This window comes from Grampus griseus (assembly GCF_964374135.1).
Source record: "Grampus griseus genome assembly, chromosome: 12".
Taxonomy (NCBI): Eukaryota; Metazoa; Chordata; class Mammalia; order Artiodactyla; family Delphinidae; genus Grampus; species Grampus griseus.
The window spans coordinates 34,521,185-34,540,323 of record NC_139006.1 but is presented as its reverse complement, the minus strand read 5'-3'; the positions used below and the strand labels follow the sequence as shown (position 1 = coordinate 34,540,323).

The 19,139-nt window shown below is 38.7% G+C and overlaps 1 protein-coding gene across 1 annotated transcript in view; it reads right to left on the bottom strand.

The window, feature by feature from the left end:
- The window catches only part of MYOM1 (myomesin 1), a 145,761-nt gene that overhangs the window by 48,771 nt on the left and 77,851 nt on the right, over positions 1-19,139 (bottom strand). Inside the window, exons 15-18 of the mRNA XM_082667401.1 lie at positions 17,441-17,624; positions 16,794-16,968; positions 13,087-13,208; positions 9,243-9,439 (exon numbers count right to left, since the gene is read on the bottom strand). Coding sequence (XP_082523527.1) covers positions 9,243-9,439; positions 13,087-13,208; positions 16,794-16,968; positions 17,441-17,624 — 678 coding nt within the window. The remainder of the gene's footprint in view (positions 1-9,242; positions 9,440-13,086; positions 13,209-16,793; positions 16,969-17,440; positions 17,625-19,139) is intronic.

Below are 19,139 nucleotides of genomic sequence, written 5' to 3'. Positions count from 1 at the left end.
ACCCAGCTGGTGTCTGAGAAGTGTTGTGAGTGTGAAGTAGTGTAAGAGCAAAGGAGAAACACACAGGAGGGAAAGTGAGTTTTTCCAAAGGACTGACTTAATCAGATAGAAACTCTTAAAATGGGGTTTGGGCCCTGCCTAAAGAGAAACACTGTCATGATGGCCTTGAAGAAGCAAATACTGTTTTTCAAACTGCTTAGCCACTCACATTTGGAGAAGGACAGCCTCTAGGAGCTGAGGGTCTCAGACCTACAGCTGCAAGGAACTGAATTTTGCCAACAACAGTGAGCTTAGAAGAGGAACTCGAGTTCCAGATGAGAACACAGTCCAGCTGAAACCTGGTTGCAGCCTTGTGAGACCCTGAGCTGAAGACCCAGCTAAGCCGTGCCTAGACTCCTGACTCAAGGAAACTGTGATACCACAAACAGGGACAGTTTGTGGTAGTTTGTTACACAGCAACAGAAAACGAATGCATGTACAGATGAAAATTAAATGAATTCTAATCTTGGAATCAAAATACTCAAATTCTTGTAATATTTCTGCTCTTTACTGAGTGATCTCATATTTTCTATATCCCTCAGTATGAACTGGGTTGTTGTGGGGTAAATATATGTAGTAAAATAATAAATGTGAAAACATTTGCAAAATAGAAATGATGGAATGTATTAATGTGAAAATAATCCATGAACTAGGCTTTAAAAGAGGAGACAATGAGTAGAAGGACGTGCTCTCACTCCCTCTTGCAAGAACACCAGAATGACAACTAACTGCTGAACAATCATCGACAGGAAGACACTGGAACTCACCGAAAACATACCCCATATCCAAAGACAAAGGAGAAGCCACAGTGAGACGGTAGGAGGGGCGCAATCACAATAAAATCAAATCCCATAACTGCTGGGTGGGTGACTCACAAACTGGAGAACACTTATACCACAGAAGTCCACCCACTGGAGTGAAGGTTCTGAGCCCCACGTCAGGCTTCCCAATCTGGGGGTCCGGCAACGGGAGGAGGAATTCCTAGAGAATCAGACTTTGAAGGCTAGCAGGATTTGACTGCAGGACTTTGACAAGACTGGGGGAAACAGAGACTCCACTCTTGGAGGGCACACACAAAGTAGTGTGCGCATCGGGACCCAGGGGAAGGAGCAGTGAGCCCATAGGAGACTGAACCAGACCTACCTGCTAGAGTTGGAGGGTCTCCTGCATAGGTGGAGTGTGGCTATGTGTCACCGTGAGGACAAGGACACTGGCAGCAGAAGTTCTGGGATGTACTCCTTGGTGTAAGCCCTCCCAGAGTCCGCCATTGGCCCCACCAAAGAGCCTGGGCAGGCTCCAGTGTTGGGAGCCTCAGGCCAAACAACCAACAGGGAGGGAACCCAGCCCCATCCAACAGCAGAGAAGTGGATTAAAGTTTTACTGAGCTCTGCCCACCAAAGCAACAGCCAGCTCTACCCACCACCAGTCCTGGCCATCAGGAAACTTGCACAAGCCTCTTAGATAGCCTCATCCACCAGAGGGCAGACAGCAGAAGCAAGAAGAACTACAATCCTGCAGCCTGTGGAACAAAAACCACATTCACAGAAAGATAAACAAGATGAAAAAGGCAGAGGTCTATGCACCAGATGAAGGAACAAGATAAAACCACAGAAAAACAACTAAATGAAATGGAGATAGGCAACCTTCCAGAAAAAGAATTCAGAATAATGATAGTGAAGATGATCCAGGACCTTGTAAAAAGAATGGAGGCAAAGTTCAAGAAGATGCAAGCAATGTTTAAGACCTAGAAGAATTAAAGAACAAACAAACAGAGATGAACAACACAATAACTGAAATGAAAAGTACACTAGAAGGAATCAATAGCAGAATAACTGAGGCAGAAGAACGGATAAGTGACCTGGAACACAGAATGGTGGAATTCACTGCTGTGGAACAGAATAAAGAAAAAAGAATGAAAAGAAATGAAGACAGCCTAAGAGACCTCTGGGACAACATTAAACAAAACAACATTTGCATTATAGGGGTCCCAGAAGGAGAAGAGAGAGAGAAACGACCCGAGAAAATATTTGAAGAGATTGTAGTCAAAAATTTCCATAACATGGGAAAGGAAATAGTCAACCAAGTCCAGGAAGTGCAGACAGTCCCATAGAGGATAAACCCAAGGAGAAACACGCCGAGACACATAGTAATCAAACTGGCAAAAATTAAAGACAAAGAAAAATTATTGAAAGCAGCAAGGGAAAAACAACAAATAACATACAAGGGAACTCCCATAAGGTTAACAGCTGATTTCTCAGCAGAAACTCTACAAGTCAGAAAGGAGTAACATGATATACTTAAAGTGATGAAAGAGACGAACCTACAACCAAGATTACTCTACCCGGCAAGGATCTCATTCAGATTCGATGGAGAAATCAAAAGCTTTACAGACAAGCAAAAGCTAAGAGAGTTCAGCACCACCAAACCAGCTCTACAACAAATGCTAAAGGAACTTCTCTAAGTGGGAAACACAAGAGAAGAAAAGGAACTGCAAAAACAAACCCAAAACAATTAATAAAATTGTAATAGGAACATACATATCGATAATTACCTTAAACGTGAATGGATTAAATGCTCCAACCAAAAGACACAGGCTTGCTGAATGGAAACAAAAACAAGACCCATACATATGCTGTCTACAAGAGACCCACTTCAGACCTAGGGACACATTCAGACTAAAAGTGAGGGAATGGAAAAAGATATTCCATGAAAATGGAAATCAAAAGAAAGCTGGAGTAGCAATGCTCATATCAGATAAAATAGACTTTAAAATAAAGAATGTTACAAGAGACAAGGAAGGACACTACATAATGATCAAGGAATCAATTCAAGAAGAAGATATAACAATTATAAATATATATGCACCCAACATAGGAGCACCTCAATACATAAGACAACTGCTAACAGCTACAAAAGAGGAAACTGGGCTTCCCTGGTGGCGCAGTGGTTAAGAATCTGCCTGCCAATGCAGGGACGCAGGTTCGTGCCCCGGCCCAGGAAGATCCCACATGCTGCAGAGCGGCTGGGCCCATGAGCCGTGGCCTCTGAGCCTGCGCCTCCGGAGCCTGTGCTCTGCAACGGGAGAGGCCGCATCAGTGAGAGGCCTGCGTACCGCAAAAAAAAAAAAAAAGAGGAAATTGACACTAATACAATAATAGTGGGGGACTTTAACACCTCACTTACACCAATGGACAGATAATCCAAAATGAAAATTAATAAGGAAACACAAGCTTTAAATGACACAATAGACCAGATAGATTTAATTGACATTTATAGGACATTCCATCCAAAAACAGCAGATTATACTTTCTTCTCAAGTGTGCACAGAACATTCTCCAGGATGGATCACATTTGGGTTACAAATCAAGCCTCAGTAAATTTAAGAAAACTGAAATCATATCAAGCATCTTTTTTGACCACAGCGCTATGAGATTAGAATTCAATTACAGGGAAAAAAAACATGGACACATGGAGCCTAAACAGTCTTTAACTAAATAACCAAGAGATCACTGAAGAAATCAAAGAGGAAATCAAAAAATACCTAGAGACAAATGATAATGAAAACACAATGATCCAAAACCTATGAGATTCAGCAAAAGCAGTTCTAAGAGGGAAGTTTATAGCTATACAAGCCTACCTCAAGAAACAAGAAAAATCTCAAATAAACAATCTAACCTTACACCTAAAGGAACTAGAGAAAGAAGAACAAACAAAACCAAAAGTTAGGAGAAGGAAAGAAATCATAAAGATCAGAGCAGAAATAAATGAAATAGAAACAAAGAAAACAAGAGCAAAGCTCAATAAAACTAAAAGCTGGTTCTTTGAGAGGATAAACAAAATTGATAAACCACTAGCCAGATGCATCAAGAAAAAGAGGGAGAGGACTCAAACCAATAAAATTAGAAATGAAAAAGGAGAAGTTACAACAGACACCGCAGAAATACAAAGCATCCTAAGAGACTACTACAAGCAACTCTATGCCAATAAAATAGACAACCTGGAAGAAATGGACAAATTCTTAGAAAGGTATAACATTCCAAGACTGAACCAGGAAGAAACAGAAAATATGAACAGACCAATCACAAGTAATGAATTGAAACTGTGATTAAAAATCTTCCAACAGGGCTTCGCTGGTGGTGCAGTGGTTGAGAGTCCGCCTGTCGATTCAGGGGACACGGGTTCGTGCCCCGGTCCAGGAAGATCCCACATGCCACACAGCGGATAGGCCTGTGAGCCATGGCTGCTGGGTCTGCGTGTCCGGAGTCTGTGCTCCACAACGGGAGAGGCCACAACAGTGAGAGGCCTGCGAACCGCAAAAAAAAAAAAAAAAGATTTTCCAACAAACAAAAGTCCAGGACCAGATGGCTTCACAGGTGAATTCTATCAAACATTTAGAGAAGAGCTAACACCCATCCTTCTCAAACTCTTCCAAAAAATTGCAGAGGAGGGAACACTCCCAAACTCATTCTATGAGGCCACCATCACCCTGATACCAAAACCAGATAAAGATACTACAAAAAAAGAAAATTACAGAAAATTCACTGATGAATATAGATGCAAGAACCCTCAACAAAATACTTGCAAACAGAATCCAACAACACATTAAAAGGATCATACACCATGATCAAGTGGGATTTATCCCAGGGATGCAAGGATTCTTCAACATATGCAAATCAATCAATGTGATACACCATATTAACAAACTGAAGAATAAAAACCATATGATCATCTCAATAGATGCAGAAAAACGTTTTGACAAAATTCAACAACGATTTATGATAAAAAACTCTCCAGAAAGTGGGCATAGAGGGAACCTACCTCAACATAATAAAGGCCATATATGACAAACCCACAGCAAACATCATTCTCAGTGGTGCAAAACTGAAAACATTTCCTCTAAGATCAGGAACAAGACAAGGATGTCCACTCTCGCCACTATTATTCAACACAGTTTTGGAAGTCCTAGCCACGGCAATCAGAGAAGAAAAAGAAATAAAAGGAATACAGATTGGAAAAGAAATAAAACGGTCACTGTTTGCAGATGACATGATACTATACATAGAGAATCCTAAAGATGCTACCAGAAAACTACTAGAGCTAATCAATGAATTTGGTAAAGTTGCAGGATACAAAATTAATGCACAGGAATGTCTTGCATTCCTATACCCTAATGATGAAAAATCTGAAAGAGAAATTAAGGATACACTCCCATTTACCACTGCAACAAAAAGAATAAAATCCCTAGGAATAAACCTACCTAGGGAGACAAAAGACCTGTATGCAGAAAACTATATGACACTGTTGAAAGAAATTAAAGATGATACCAACAGATGGAGAGATACACCATATTCTTGGATTGGAAGAATCAATAGTGTGAAAATGACTCTACTACCCAAAGCAATCTACAGATTCAATGCAATCCCTATCAAATCACCAATGGCATTTTTTACGGAACTAGAACAAAAAATCTTAAAATTTGTATGGAAACACAAAAGACCCCGAATAGCCAAAGCAGTCTTGAGGGAAAAAAACAGAGCTGGAGGAATCAGACTCCCTGACTTCAGACTATACTACAAAGCTACAGTAATCAAGAAAATATGGTACTGGCACAAAAACAGAAACATAGATCAATGGAACAGGATAAAAAGCCTGGAGATAAACCCATGCACCTATGGTCATCTAATCTATGACAAAGGAGGTAAGGATATACAGTGGAGAAGAGACAGTCTCTTCAATAAGTGGTGCTGGGAAAACTGGACAGCTACATGTAAAAGAATGAAATTAGAACACTCCCTAACACCATATACAAAAATAAACTCAAAATGGATTAAAGACCTAAATGTAAGACCAGACACCATAAAACTCTTAGAGGAAAACACAGGAAGAACACTTTTTGACATAAATCACAGTAAGATCTTTTTTGATCCATCTCCTAGAGTAATGGAAATAAAAACAAAAGTAAACAAATGGGACCTAATGAAACTTAAAAGCTTTTGCAAAGCAAAGGAAACTACAAACAAGACGAAAAGACAACCCTCAGAATGGGAGAAAATATTTGCAAACGAATCAACGGACAAATGGTTAATCTCCAAAATCTATAAACAGCTCATGCGGCTCAATATTAAAAAAACAAACAACCCAATCCAAAAGTGGGCAGAAGACCTAAATAGACATTTCTCCAAAGAAGACATACAGATGGCCAAGAAGCACATGAAAGGATGCTCAACATCACTAATTATTAGAGAAATGCAAATCAAAACTACAATGAGGTATCACCTCACACCAGTTAGAATGGGCATCATCAGAAAATCTACACACAACAAATGCTGGAGAAGGTGTGGAGAAAAGGGAACGCTCTTGCGCTGTTGGTGGGAATGTAAATTGATACAGCCACTATGGAGAACAGTATGGAGGTTCCTTAAAAAACGAAAAATAGAATTACCACATGACCCAGCAATCCCACTACTGGGCATATACCCAGAGAAAACCGTAATTCAAAAAGACACATGCACCCCAATGTTCATTGCAGCACTATTTACAATAGCCAGATCATGGAAGCAACCTAAATGCCCATCAACAGACGAATGGATAAGGAAGATGTGGTACATATACACAATGGACTATTGCTCAGCCATAAAAAGGAATGACATTGGGTCATTTGTAGAGATGTGGCTGAATCTAGAGACTGTCATACAGAGTGAAGTAAGTCAGAAAGAGAAAAACAAATATCGCATATTAACGCATATATGTGGAACCTAGAAAAATGGTAAAGATGAAGCGGTTTGCAGGGCAGAAATTGAGACACAGATGTAGAGAACAAACGTATGGACACCAAGGGAGGAAGCAGTGGGGGTGGGGGTGGGATGAACTGGGAGACTGGGATTGACATGTATACACTAATATGTATAAAATGGTCAACTAATAAGAACCTGCTGTATGAAAAAATAAATAAAACAAAATTCAAAAAAAATCCATGAACGATAAATAATCCTTTGAACATTAAAAATGCTTAATAAATGGAGGTACTGATGGAACCAGCTGAGTTAACAAACTTTACCTACTGTATGATTTAAGCCAAGACAAATCTGTATCCATGATCCAGTCTACACCTGATTTTATCATGAAGCTGGGTATCCATAAAGGGAAAAATAATTTGACCCTTATTTCACATCATACACAACATTTATAGGTGAATTAATAACTTAAACGTAAGTGGCAAACTGTAAAGCCTTTAGAATATAATCTATATAGCATGGTCCCAGCTGGGGCCATGGCTTTCAGGATTCCTGAACTAGAAGGCATTTCTTAAAAAAAAAAAAAGGCACAGAAATCGCTAATGACAAAGCAAATGTTGGTAAATCTGACTACAATAAATTTGACAAGAAAACAGGTGTAGTTCACCATAAGGAGAGGAAAAGTCTAGCCAATGAGACGATATAGGCAACTTACATAGCCAACAAGGATTTATGCTCAAAATATTTAAAGAACTTCACAAGGCAATAAGAAAACCCATTAGAAAAATGGGCAAAAACCTTGTTAGGCATGCTATGAAAGATTTCAAAATGGACCATAAACACAGGAAAAGATGTTCAGACTCATTCGACACCCAGATTGTCGAAACAGGAAAAGTGTGAACACACCAAGTGCTGGAAGGATGTGCAGCATTGGGAATTCTCATACTCTTCAGAAAAACAGCAGAGAATTATGAGGTGAAGTTGGAGATAAACAAGACTCTCTGGCCTAGCAATTTCACTTGTGGGTAATAACCTAGAGAAACTAGTGCACATATGTGCCAGCAGGCATGTACAAAAATGTTTATAGCTAAATTGTTTGATATGGCTTACAATGCCCCATGTCAATCAATAATTGAATGGGAAGGTCTACTGTGAGATGGTCATATAATGGAATACACAGCAATAAAGTCAGAGCTACTTGTACCAACATGGAAGAATCTTAAAAATAAAATTTTGGAAAAAAAAATAAAAAATAAAATAAAATAAAATTTTGGGGCTTCCCTGGTGGCGCAGTGGTTGAGAGTCCGCCTGCCGATGCAGGTTGGGGAAGATTCCACATGCCGCGAAGCGGTTGGGCCTGTGAGCCGTGGCTGCTGGGCCTGCGTGTCCGGAGCCTGTGCTCCGCAACGGGAGAGGCCACAACAGTGAGAGGCCCGTGTACCGCAAAAATAAATAAAATAAAATTTTGTTTTATGTATTCTCAGTATGCGTGTGATATTTCATAAATATTAGATGTTAAGTTAAAAGAATGTGGGCTTCCCTGGTGGCGCAGTGGTTGAGAGTCCGCCTGCCGATGCAGGGGACACGGGTTCGTGCCCCGGTCCGGGAAGGTCCCACATGCCACGGAGCGGCTGGGCCCATGAGCCATGGCCGCTGAGCCTGCGCGTCCGGAGCCTGTGCTCCGTGACGGGAGAGGCCCCAATAGTGAGAGGCCCGTGTACCGCAAAAAAAAAAAAAAAAAAAAAAAAAAAGAATGTGACATTCAGTTGGGGAAAGCACCATTCCCCGGGCCTCACCCTGCTCTTGCTCTCACAGCTTGGGGTTCTGTGAGGGAGGGGTGGTGACTTGGGTCTAGCTGATGATGCTGCAAAGAGGGGAGCCAGTAGCTATGGTAATAGTGAGACCCCTCAGGTGCTCTGAGGTGGGCCGAGCAGTGAAGGCCCACGTGTAGCAGGGAAACTCGTGGGTGGACACGTGAAGTGCCCCTTTGTGGCTATCAGAGCACTATGACAGGGGCCACTTCGCAGAGGGCAAGCTGAGTCTGGCCATCGGGTCCATGTCCCTTTATTCTTTGTGATTTGGACATTGAAAGTTAAAAATCCAGTCATTTGGATTCCGGGACTCTTAAAACTAGTCGCATATTGTTACAGATACTTTGTGAGTTAATTTTTGTAAAAAACATAAGTTTTCATAAAAAGTATATATTCCATACTAAATATTTGAAGAAATTATGTTTATGTGTATAAATCAGAAAATACACATACTGCCTGGTTAGCCAAAATATTTCTATTCATCTTTGTATATTTGTCACAAAAGTCATGTCACTGCAGGCAAAGGACACTGGAGAAATGACAGGAATCATTGACAAGGTGCTGGGCATGTGCATGTATGTGCATGTGTGTGCATTGTGTGCATGTGGTGTGTCAACAGACATATGACACCCCGCACTACTGAAGGCCACACACTTACCTTATATGCCTCATCACTGACAGCTTTGATGTTGGCTTCTCTCCATCTTCCTGGTACCCCGTCAATTACTTCTCGATAGTTCACATAATAGCCCGTAATTTCAGCCCCTCCAGTCTTATCTGGTTGCTTCCATCCAAGAACCATTGAGTCACGAAAACTTTCAAGACAAGTGATATCATACGGTGGAGATGGTGCCGCTGTTGCAATATGAAGAGGTCATGAGTGGACAGAAATGCTTCTATGATTCTACCTGCATCAAACTGTCTCATTGGTGACACGCATGAGGGCACTAGGTCCTGTGGTGTAAAACTAAAACGTGACACCAGTAAGTAACTTAGCATCGATTTGGTATGTGAGGAAAAAAACTGACACACAGTAAAAACTGCACCACAATTATTATTCCAAAGATAAAAAGAACCTGCCCCCTCCACTCCCAAGGAGGAATAAGTTTTGAGATACTAACAGCAAAATGTTAGTATTTCTAACAATATCCTGAAAATATAACTAACGATATCCTGAAAAATGATCTGTTCCCCATAAGAAGAAATATTTTTCCCAAGATATATATTTTTGTTTCTTTTTTTCAATACTTTATGTATCTTTATTGATTATTTTTCATCCTACTTTGTATATCTCAACTCTAAATTTTAGGACAGAGGTACATGCTACCTCTTCATTCCTAAAGCAATAGCATGAAAAAGTAAGATATTTTTGTTTCTTTATGTGGTTTTGTTTTCATTTGCTCCCTGAGGAAAATGACATATGTATATCAATTTCTGCCTTGATTTGCTTATTAAGAATTTCTATATATTTCCAAACAGTTAGCATTTCACCACTCAGGTACATGTACCCTTCTGAGACCTTACAACTATATAGGTTCTGTCTCCACACAGAAAAAAATCATATACTGGAGCTCAGCTAAATGCCATGTTAAAAATCTTTTTTAAAAAACAGGAACAATCAGCCATGTGATTTTTCTCTTAGTATAATACTTTTTGCTGCATTATTTTAAACCTGATGCTGGATTATCATTCATATGGCACAAAATACTACACAGCTGCCACTGTGTTTATTAGTGCTTAATCAGAAAAATATTTAGATGTTGTTTTAAAAGTCTTTCTTCATTTATGTGGATTTGTTGATGAAACTTTCACTCAACTACTGAAATTATGTTTTTTTGATAAAGAAAGAGAGGGTGGGGTGGTGGAAAGAAATCCACTAGATTTGCAATAACATTAAAAAGAATTTTCTGAATATTTATTTGGATTATCAGAGATAAAGGAACTATCTCATTCTTATTCAAAAAGATTCTCAGAACAATAAAGATTTTAAAAAATAAAATACGTTTTTTCTCTCTTTACCCCAACACCAACCTCCTTCATTCTTTACATTTTAAAGAAAAGCTTTCTTACTCTCTCTCTCTCTGTTTCAGAGCAATGTTGAATATAAACTCTCAAATGAACACCCTATCTCATCTTGAGTTGAAGAGGCAAATAAAGGTGTCAAAAAAGTAGAGAAGGGCTTCCCTGGTGGCACAGAAAAAAAAAAAAGTAGAGAAGGTTACAGAAGTTAGGGATGGGATATACATAGGGGATGGGGGAGAGGCAAGATATGATTTACCAGTATATGCTTACCGTTTCATTTTTATTTGATAAGAAAAACATTGCCTCCTAGAATATATAAACCACAAATACCAAATATCCTAATCAGAAAATTCTGATTACTGATAATTAGTCTTTCTATTCTAATTCTAATTAGGTAATTAGCCTTACTGATAAATAGTCTTAAGTAAATCAGTTCTGGGAATGTGGATCATATATAGTAGAATATGTGATTATAATGCCCTGTTAAACTTTTCATGACAACTCAAAGAGATATTGTTTCTTATGTTTATTTGAATTAAATGTGAAGGTAATTTGAAAACCTGAGGATGAAAAACAGAAGTTAATAACTATGATCCTGATAAAATGTTACTTTTTTGTGACATATTTTTCCTATCCATTTATTACCAAACACGGATATTTCGAAAGACCTCCCATAGGCTATGCGTATCAAATCCTTCCCCTCTCATATCTAACTCTCTCAGCAAAATGAGGCCAAAGGTGTGTCTGCTTGTTAAACCAAAGAGACTCTATAGCCAAATTACTTCAAATATTCTATTGTCATTAAGCACAATGAATTATGTGTCAAAGCCAAACCCCTATAAAATTACTTTCACAACTAATTAAACAAAAGTATTACAAATGGATAACTGAAAACATAAAATTAAGAATGAACACTGATGAAAGTGAACACAGATGGAAGAAGGTGATCTGGACAACAAGTGGTGAGGACACTCATGGAAACAGACAGGATGTTTTTACTGTTTCAACTCTCACCTAGATCCTTCTTCTTTTTCAGAGGGTCAGACTTACTTTTCCCCTTAACAGCTGCTTTCTGTAGTGGTGGGAAAAGCTCTTCCTGAACTGTTTCACTTACTTTACTCACTTCTGTTTGGCCCAGGTTGTGAGAGCTACTGGGTAGTGAAGGTTTGTTAAGTTTGCTACCAAGCAAAGCATCTTTCTTAAAAGTTGTCTGGGAGGTGTCATGCATGCCTCCCCTGGAGTCTGTTAGTCCACCTGGTATATCACTCAGTTCAGGCCACACAGCTGGAGACACTCCTCCCCCTACAATTGCCAGATAACAACAGAAACACTTTGAACCAGGACACAGTACAGAGTGCTCTTACTTCATAGAACAAACGAGAAAAACATTAGCACCACAAACAGAACAAAAGCAATCTCGGTTTAACGGAAATCACTTGGCTTTGCAAGAAATATGGAAAGCATACATTTCACATAACTTACACCAAGGAAGCATTTCAACATTTCCATATTTTCAAAATAGAAGAAATGAGAACAAAAAAACCACAGACAGAACAGAAACCATTCTGATTTGCAGGACCCAAGTAAATATAAGAACAAGCACTTCTCAGACATTTCTTGAGAGAGCTCCATTATTCAACAGAATGGGGGAAAAAAGGACCATAAAGTGCACAGGAGACAAACATTGAAGATCTTGATTGTATAACAATTAGAGTTATGTACCTTACTGATATAGTAATGGTCTGTACCTCCCAACTTCAAAGACGCATGTTCACTATGTCCTTATAATACAAACATATTCTAAGGAATGTTGAAAAGTAATATGGGGTGCTAACTGAAGATAACTGATATTAAATAATCTTTCTCTTTAAATATGTGCTACTACATCACAGATTTCAATTTAATTGCCCTGAAATACCTGGGTCCCTTTCCCACCTTGAGATTGGAAGGTACATCACTGTACATACATATAATTACTTTATTACTAGTTTTATTCTGTTGGTTACTTTGCCAGCAGAGATGAAACATATCAAGCAACCACACACGTCTCGCACAAATTTTAGCAGTTTATAAAAAGCAGGTTAATGTGCTGTTACTGAGAACAAGCCAGGCTGTGCCACAGATGAAACGGCTTTTAGGTGTGAGATGCTCTGTGTTACGGGTGATGCACCACCTCATGGAATCGGGTGGCACTTCATACTCCCGGATGAGCACGAAGTTAGAACGGAGATTCACACAAAGGGAAATATCTGAGGAAACTCGGACTGGTGAAGAGGAAAAGGCTACAGATGCACAGAATCTGGATAAGTGATGAAGATCTGTAAAATGAGAGCTATGGAAGGTTAGAGGTCACCTGGAGTCAGAGACAATGATCATCTGAGGACGGAATCATCGGGCAATACTAGAAGTTTTACACAATTTCTGAAGAGGATGGTACCTTTCGTTGTAACTTAGAAAAATTCATTTTTCTAAGAACTTACCAATAGCAGCTTTTACTTCGATTGCTTCTGAATCTTGTGAATATTCACTAAGTCCAGCTACGTTAACTGCTCTGACCCGGAAAATATAACTCTGACCGGTAGTCAGTCCATGACAAGTAAACCTGAAAGGAAAGAAAGTTTTAAAAAAACTTTCCCAGGAGGAAGGTTAGGGAAGTTGATTGTTAGCTTAATGGAATGATCTGGCTTTATGAGAATGATTCATTTTTTAAAAGGAAGAAAAAGACGTAGAGAGATGCAGGTAACATATGTACATTAAACAAGAAGGCACCTCAGGCAATTTTCTAAATTCACTCTGTCAAACGATGAGGAGTCTTGGTTATCCCCTGCACAAACACCTACCCTTTTGAGCCTACGTGTGCTTATCAGTAAAATGGAGATAATAACGCCTACATGGTAATTTTTGTGTGAAGACTGACCATAAAGTATATATAGCACCGGAGGGCGGGGAGGGATAAATTAGGAATTTGGGATTAACAGATACACACTACTATATATAAAATAGATAAACAACGTTTGTTTATCTATTTGTACTGTATAGCACAGGGAACTATATTCAATATCTTGTAATAACCTATGACAGAAAAGAATTCAGAAAAGAATATGTATTAAACAGAATCACTTTGCTGTATACCTGAAACATTGTAAATCAACTATACTTTAGTTAAAAAATTAAAAATAAATTTAAAAACTTTAGCAAAAAGTATATATAGTACCTGGCTATAGGAGGCATTTAATAAATAATAGGTGGTATTAATAACACGATTAATGACTATTTCAGGGATATACTTCTAGCTGTAAGGCACTGGCTGCCTTAGTCATAGAGGCCTACTCACTGCCTCCCTGCATGCCATGGAAGGTATAATTACTTGAGAAATTGACTCCAGAATTGTCATTTGCATTTAAGGGTCCAATAATGAGGTGCGAATCCATGGGCAGTTTGACACATAAAACAACTCCACTCTTTAATAGCTATTATGGCTATAAAGAAAAACTGTTTCATGAATCACTGTAACATTCTAATGCATCCTAAGGACTGTAAGCAGAGGAAATAACTGGTCTGCTAATGACTCTATCACTATTAGCATGTTGAAATACTTAATAAGGGCAGTCATAATGTAGGCCAGCTCAGTTCAGTAAACATTTATTAAGCACTTCAGTGTTCCAGACACTGAGCCAGGTACTGAGGATACAAAGATGAATAAAAAATGGTGCCGGCCCTTGAGCAGCTCCATTCTATTTATGGAAAGGCAGACTCTGCCTTACCCTCCATGAAAATTTCTAAATAGTCCCCAGAAAATGTGGGGAACTCAGAGTAAACGTGAAGTACACAAACAGGCTAAATGAATCTCTTGCAAAACATATTGCCTTCTCCCGTTAGCTGGTTTGTCTTCATTCTCTCCTGTTCTACAAAAGGAACGACTCATCCTCTGGGGGTCCTTGGACATAGAAGTGGCCAAGTCAGAAGCTGCCTAACAAGCCTGCTTGACAATTGGGATGGGGTGAGTCTCCTCTGAGGTTGGTCCTAAATCAAAGGAGACTCAGAATTTGGATGCAGGCCAGAATCCATCATCAACTTGCAAAGCTGGTTGATAAAATATTCAAAAGCAAGAAAAAATAACCCTCCTCACATTAGAAACAGACACAAGGAGACAGTAAAGTATTCTGAATGTCTTTATTTTGGTGTTTATATCTCCTCAGCACTGGATTTAACCATATTGATGTTCAAAATTTGTAAAATGTTGATACTTTTTTCTGCTCATTTAAAATGCCTGCATAATTTATGACACTGGACAGCTACATGAACAAGAATCAAACTGGACTACTTTCTCACACCATATACAAATATAAACTCAAAATGGATTAGACTTAAATGCAAGATCTGAGGCCATGAAAGTCCTAGAAGATAGCATAGGCAATATGCTCTCTGACATTGGTCTTATAATATTTTTTTGGCTCTGTCTCCTCAGGCAAGGGAAACAAAAGCAAAAAGAAACAAATGGGACTACAGCAAATGAAAAAGCTTTTGTACAGTAAAGGAAACTATCAACAAAATGAAAAAGCCACTTACTGAATGGAAGAAGACATAAGCAAATGATATATCTGATAAGGGGTGAATATCCCAAATACAAAAAAAAAAACCTCATAAAACTTAACATCAAAAATCCCCCAAACAACCCAATTAAAAGATGGGCAGAGGATCTGAATAGATATTTTCCCAAAGAAGACATACAGATGGCCAAAAAGCACATGAAAATATGCTCAACATCATTAGCCATCAGGGAAATGCAAATCAAAACCACAATGAGCTATCACCTCACACCTGTCAGAACGTATATTCTCAAAAAGACAAGAAACAACAAGCGGTGGCAAGGATGTGGAGGAAAGGGAACGCTCATGCACTGCTGGTGGGATGTAAATTGGTACAAACACTACGGAAAAGAGTATGGTGGTTCTTCAAAAAATTAAAAATAGAACTACCATACCATCCAGCAATTCCACTTCTGGGTATTTTTCTGAAGAAAACAGAAGCACTAATTCAAAAAGATACATGTGTCCCTATATTCACTGCAGCATTATTTACAATAGCCAAGATATGGAAGCAACCTAAGTTTCCACTGATAGATGAATGGATAAAGAAGATGTGGCATATATATACAATGGACCATTACTCAGCCATAAAAAGAACGAAGGCTTGTCATTTGCAACATGGATGAACCTAGAGGGTATTATGCTAAGTGAAATAAGTCAAAAAGAGAAAGACAAATACCATATGATTTCATTTCACTTCTATGTGGAATCTAAAAAACAAAACAAATGAACAAACGTTAACAAAACAGAAACAGACTCATAGATATAGAGAACAAACAGTTGTTTGACAGAGGGGAGCAGGGTCAGGGGTGAGTGAAATAGGTGCAGGGGATTAAGGGTTACAAACTTCCAGCTACAAAATAAATGAGTCATGGGGATGAAATTATAGCACAGGGAATATAGCCAATAATATTGTAATAGCTTTGCAATGCTGGCAGATGGTAATTAGACTTATCGTGGAGATAATTTTGTAATGTATAGAAATATTGAATCACTACGTTGTGCACCTGTAACTAACGTAGTGTTGTAGGTCAATTATACTTGAATTTAAAAAATAATAATAAGGGACTTGCCTGGTGGTCCAGTGGTTAAGACTCTGTGCTTCCAATGCAGGGGGCACAGGTTTGATCCCTGGTCAGGGAACTAAGATCCCACATGCCACGTAGCATGGCCAAAAAAAAGTAATAAATAAAAATAAAATAAAATGTCTGGTTAATTTACGTTCGCTAGAGCCTATTAGATCCTTGAAATCTAGTATCACACTGGGTATTAAAACACAAACAGAGGGTTAAAAAGGACAAACAGCATACAGGGAAAGAATCAGAAAAGAGCTATGAAATGATCTCTTATCATAGCTGGCATTGTGTGTTTCTAAGTGTTTAATATCACTAGTAATCCTTTTTTCAAATGTATGGCTGTAGACATGTTCAATTTTAAGTTCATCTGGATATTCAGAGCATAATGTTTTTAATAATCTCCCTGTGTTTGATGCTTGTGCTGCTCTTTGGGTCCATGTCTGCGGTCCTTTCCTCAGCCCCTGTGGCTCCAGTGTCATACCCCCACTCCCCCCACCCACCCATCCTGCATATTGCGGTTACCTTGTGCCCTTCACGGGGTTGTTGTTGCAGGGCTCCCACTTGCCAGAGCCAACAATACTTGACTCTATGTAGTACCCGACCAGCTCCTTAGCATCTTTGGATTCCTCCCACATAACGACAACTGATGTGTCTGTATTTCTGCTTGGGATGATATTGCTCGGGGGCTTGGGGATGTCTGAGAAAAGAGGGAAATGATGGTCCAGCCCAATGTGGTTTAGAAATTCATTCTTATCACATGTGCACAGACATGCACACACATATATAAATTTTACACTAGTAGTCACGTCAAACACACAGTTCTTTTATAATATATTTGTTAAAGCAGAAAGTTTTTAAAAATATGCTAGTTTGGGAGTACAATGAGAAACTAAACACCCAGGAACATACCAACCCCTTCCAGAAAAAAATACATTAGCAATACTGTTGAAACTCCTGGAGAAGTGTACTTTTCATAATAATTCATAATAATGAAAATTTTTAATATATCAGTCAAGTACAGTCATCAATTACATTAATAATATGAAAAAAGGATGTCATGATTTTTACTTTTGAATATATACATATTCCAATAAGATTCTTGCTTTGGAATCCTCTCTTGAATTGAAGTTAAATAAGTTTACAGTGGCTCAAGCAAACTCTATACTTACCAAGTTTGTCCTCGACCATGGTCACTTCCGTTGCCTCGGAGGGCTCACCAATTCCTGCTGAATTGGAGCAGCGGACTCGGAACCGGTAGGATTTCCCCTCAGTCAAGTCAAACAGAGCAAAGCGGGGAGACTTCACAGGGAGCTCCATGTTCACCTGCTGCCAGTTTTCTGTTCCTGCATCACACTGTAGCCAGAACAGTGGAATCCATTGAAAGCACAGAAAGAATAAACTGGAACTCTAAGCCAGGCATCTTGAAGTTCGTTTATCTGCCAACAAACTACTACCTGTTATGCAAACTGGACTGCAAAAGAGATTTGGGGGAAATGGGGTATGAAACATCTGAAGTACACAGGATTATCTAAATCAAATATGGCTGTATTGTTGAACAAATATGCTGCTTTAATACTTCCCTTCCTTTTTAACTAAATAAGATCATTGGTCTACTTACAAAAGTCCTTAATTTATTTAGATGATAGTTTGGGGTCAGATACTTTTCTAATTCTCAGGGTAGGTAATTAAATTTAATATGCTATGTTAGATACTTATACTTAAATTTCCATTATGTTGTTATGAACTGTGTTATTTTAATTGCGTTTTATTTAATGTCTTATAACATCATGCAGGTCTGTGCTCATATACCGTCTCCTCAGAAAGGCCCACTTGATCACCCTCCTTCCATTACCAATCTGAAAGCTTTATTTGCTCCTTTCCTATCTCTCTGTATCCCTTACTTACTCTGCTTTATTTTTCACCAAAACACTTATCAACACTTGAAATTAAATTATTTATTTGTTGTCTCCTTCATTGGAAAGTAAATTCCAGTGAAACAAGTTCAGGGAGCTGTCTTGTTCACTGCTATACCCCAGAGCCTGGAATTGTTATCTAGCACATAGTAGATAATCAACAATTTTTGTTTCTGAATTAATAAATGTTTCTGAATTCTGAATGCATAAAGTTAGTGTAAGATAAAGAAAATGTTATTTTTTTGCCCATATTTTAGAATAAATAATGGGGAAAACCAATTTAAAGATATTTTATCCTTGAAATTAAATTGATCTACAGTGACTTTGAAATCCCTGAAAGAAGGATGTGGTGTGCATTTGAGCTTAGGTACAGAATACAGTAAGAAAACTATCAGCAGTCTTCAGTAATCCTTTTTCCCTACTATTATAACTTTCAGCTCTGCCCAAGGTAGCAGAAGTGACTTTGCTCCAGAACTTCTGAACAGTTTTAAGAGACTTTTCTGGAAATCCAAACCTTGTAATAGACTGACCAGTTGTCAAGAATGATAAATTTGGGGGACAATAAGTTTATTGGTACATCACTCAGCGTAATCTTCATTGACTTGAAATGAGAGGCAATACGGTATGGTGAAAAGAACTCAGAGGCACCGATTCTGGTCCTAGCTTTGGTAACAACGAGATATGTGATCCTGGGAAAGTCACATTAGTGTCATCATCTGTAAAATAAGCAAATTTGACAAGCTAACCTCTGAAGTCCCTTGCAGTGCCTTTTATGATAATGTGTCAGTTGTGTGTGGGAGGGTAGAGAGGATAAATTCCCCCGAACAGTCAATCTGCTCCCCACTGACGGACAGAATTCTCCCAGACTTTTTATCCTTTAGTTTATGGCTTTGACTCATTTTGACATTTTCTCCCTTAGGGAACACATAAACATTTATCAGTCATTTACACTTTC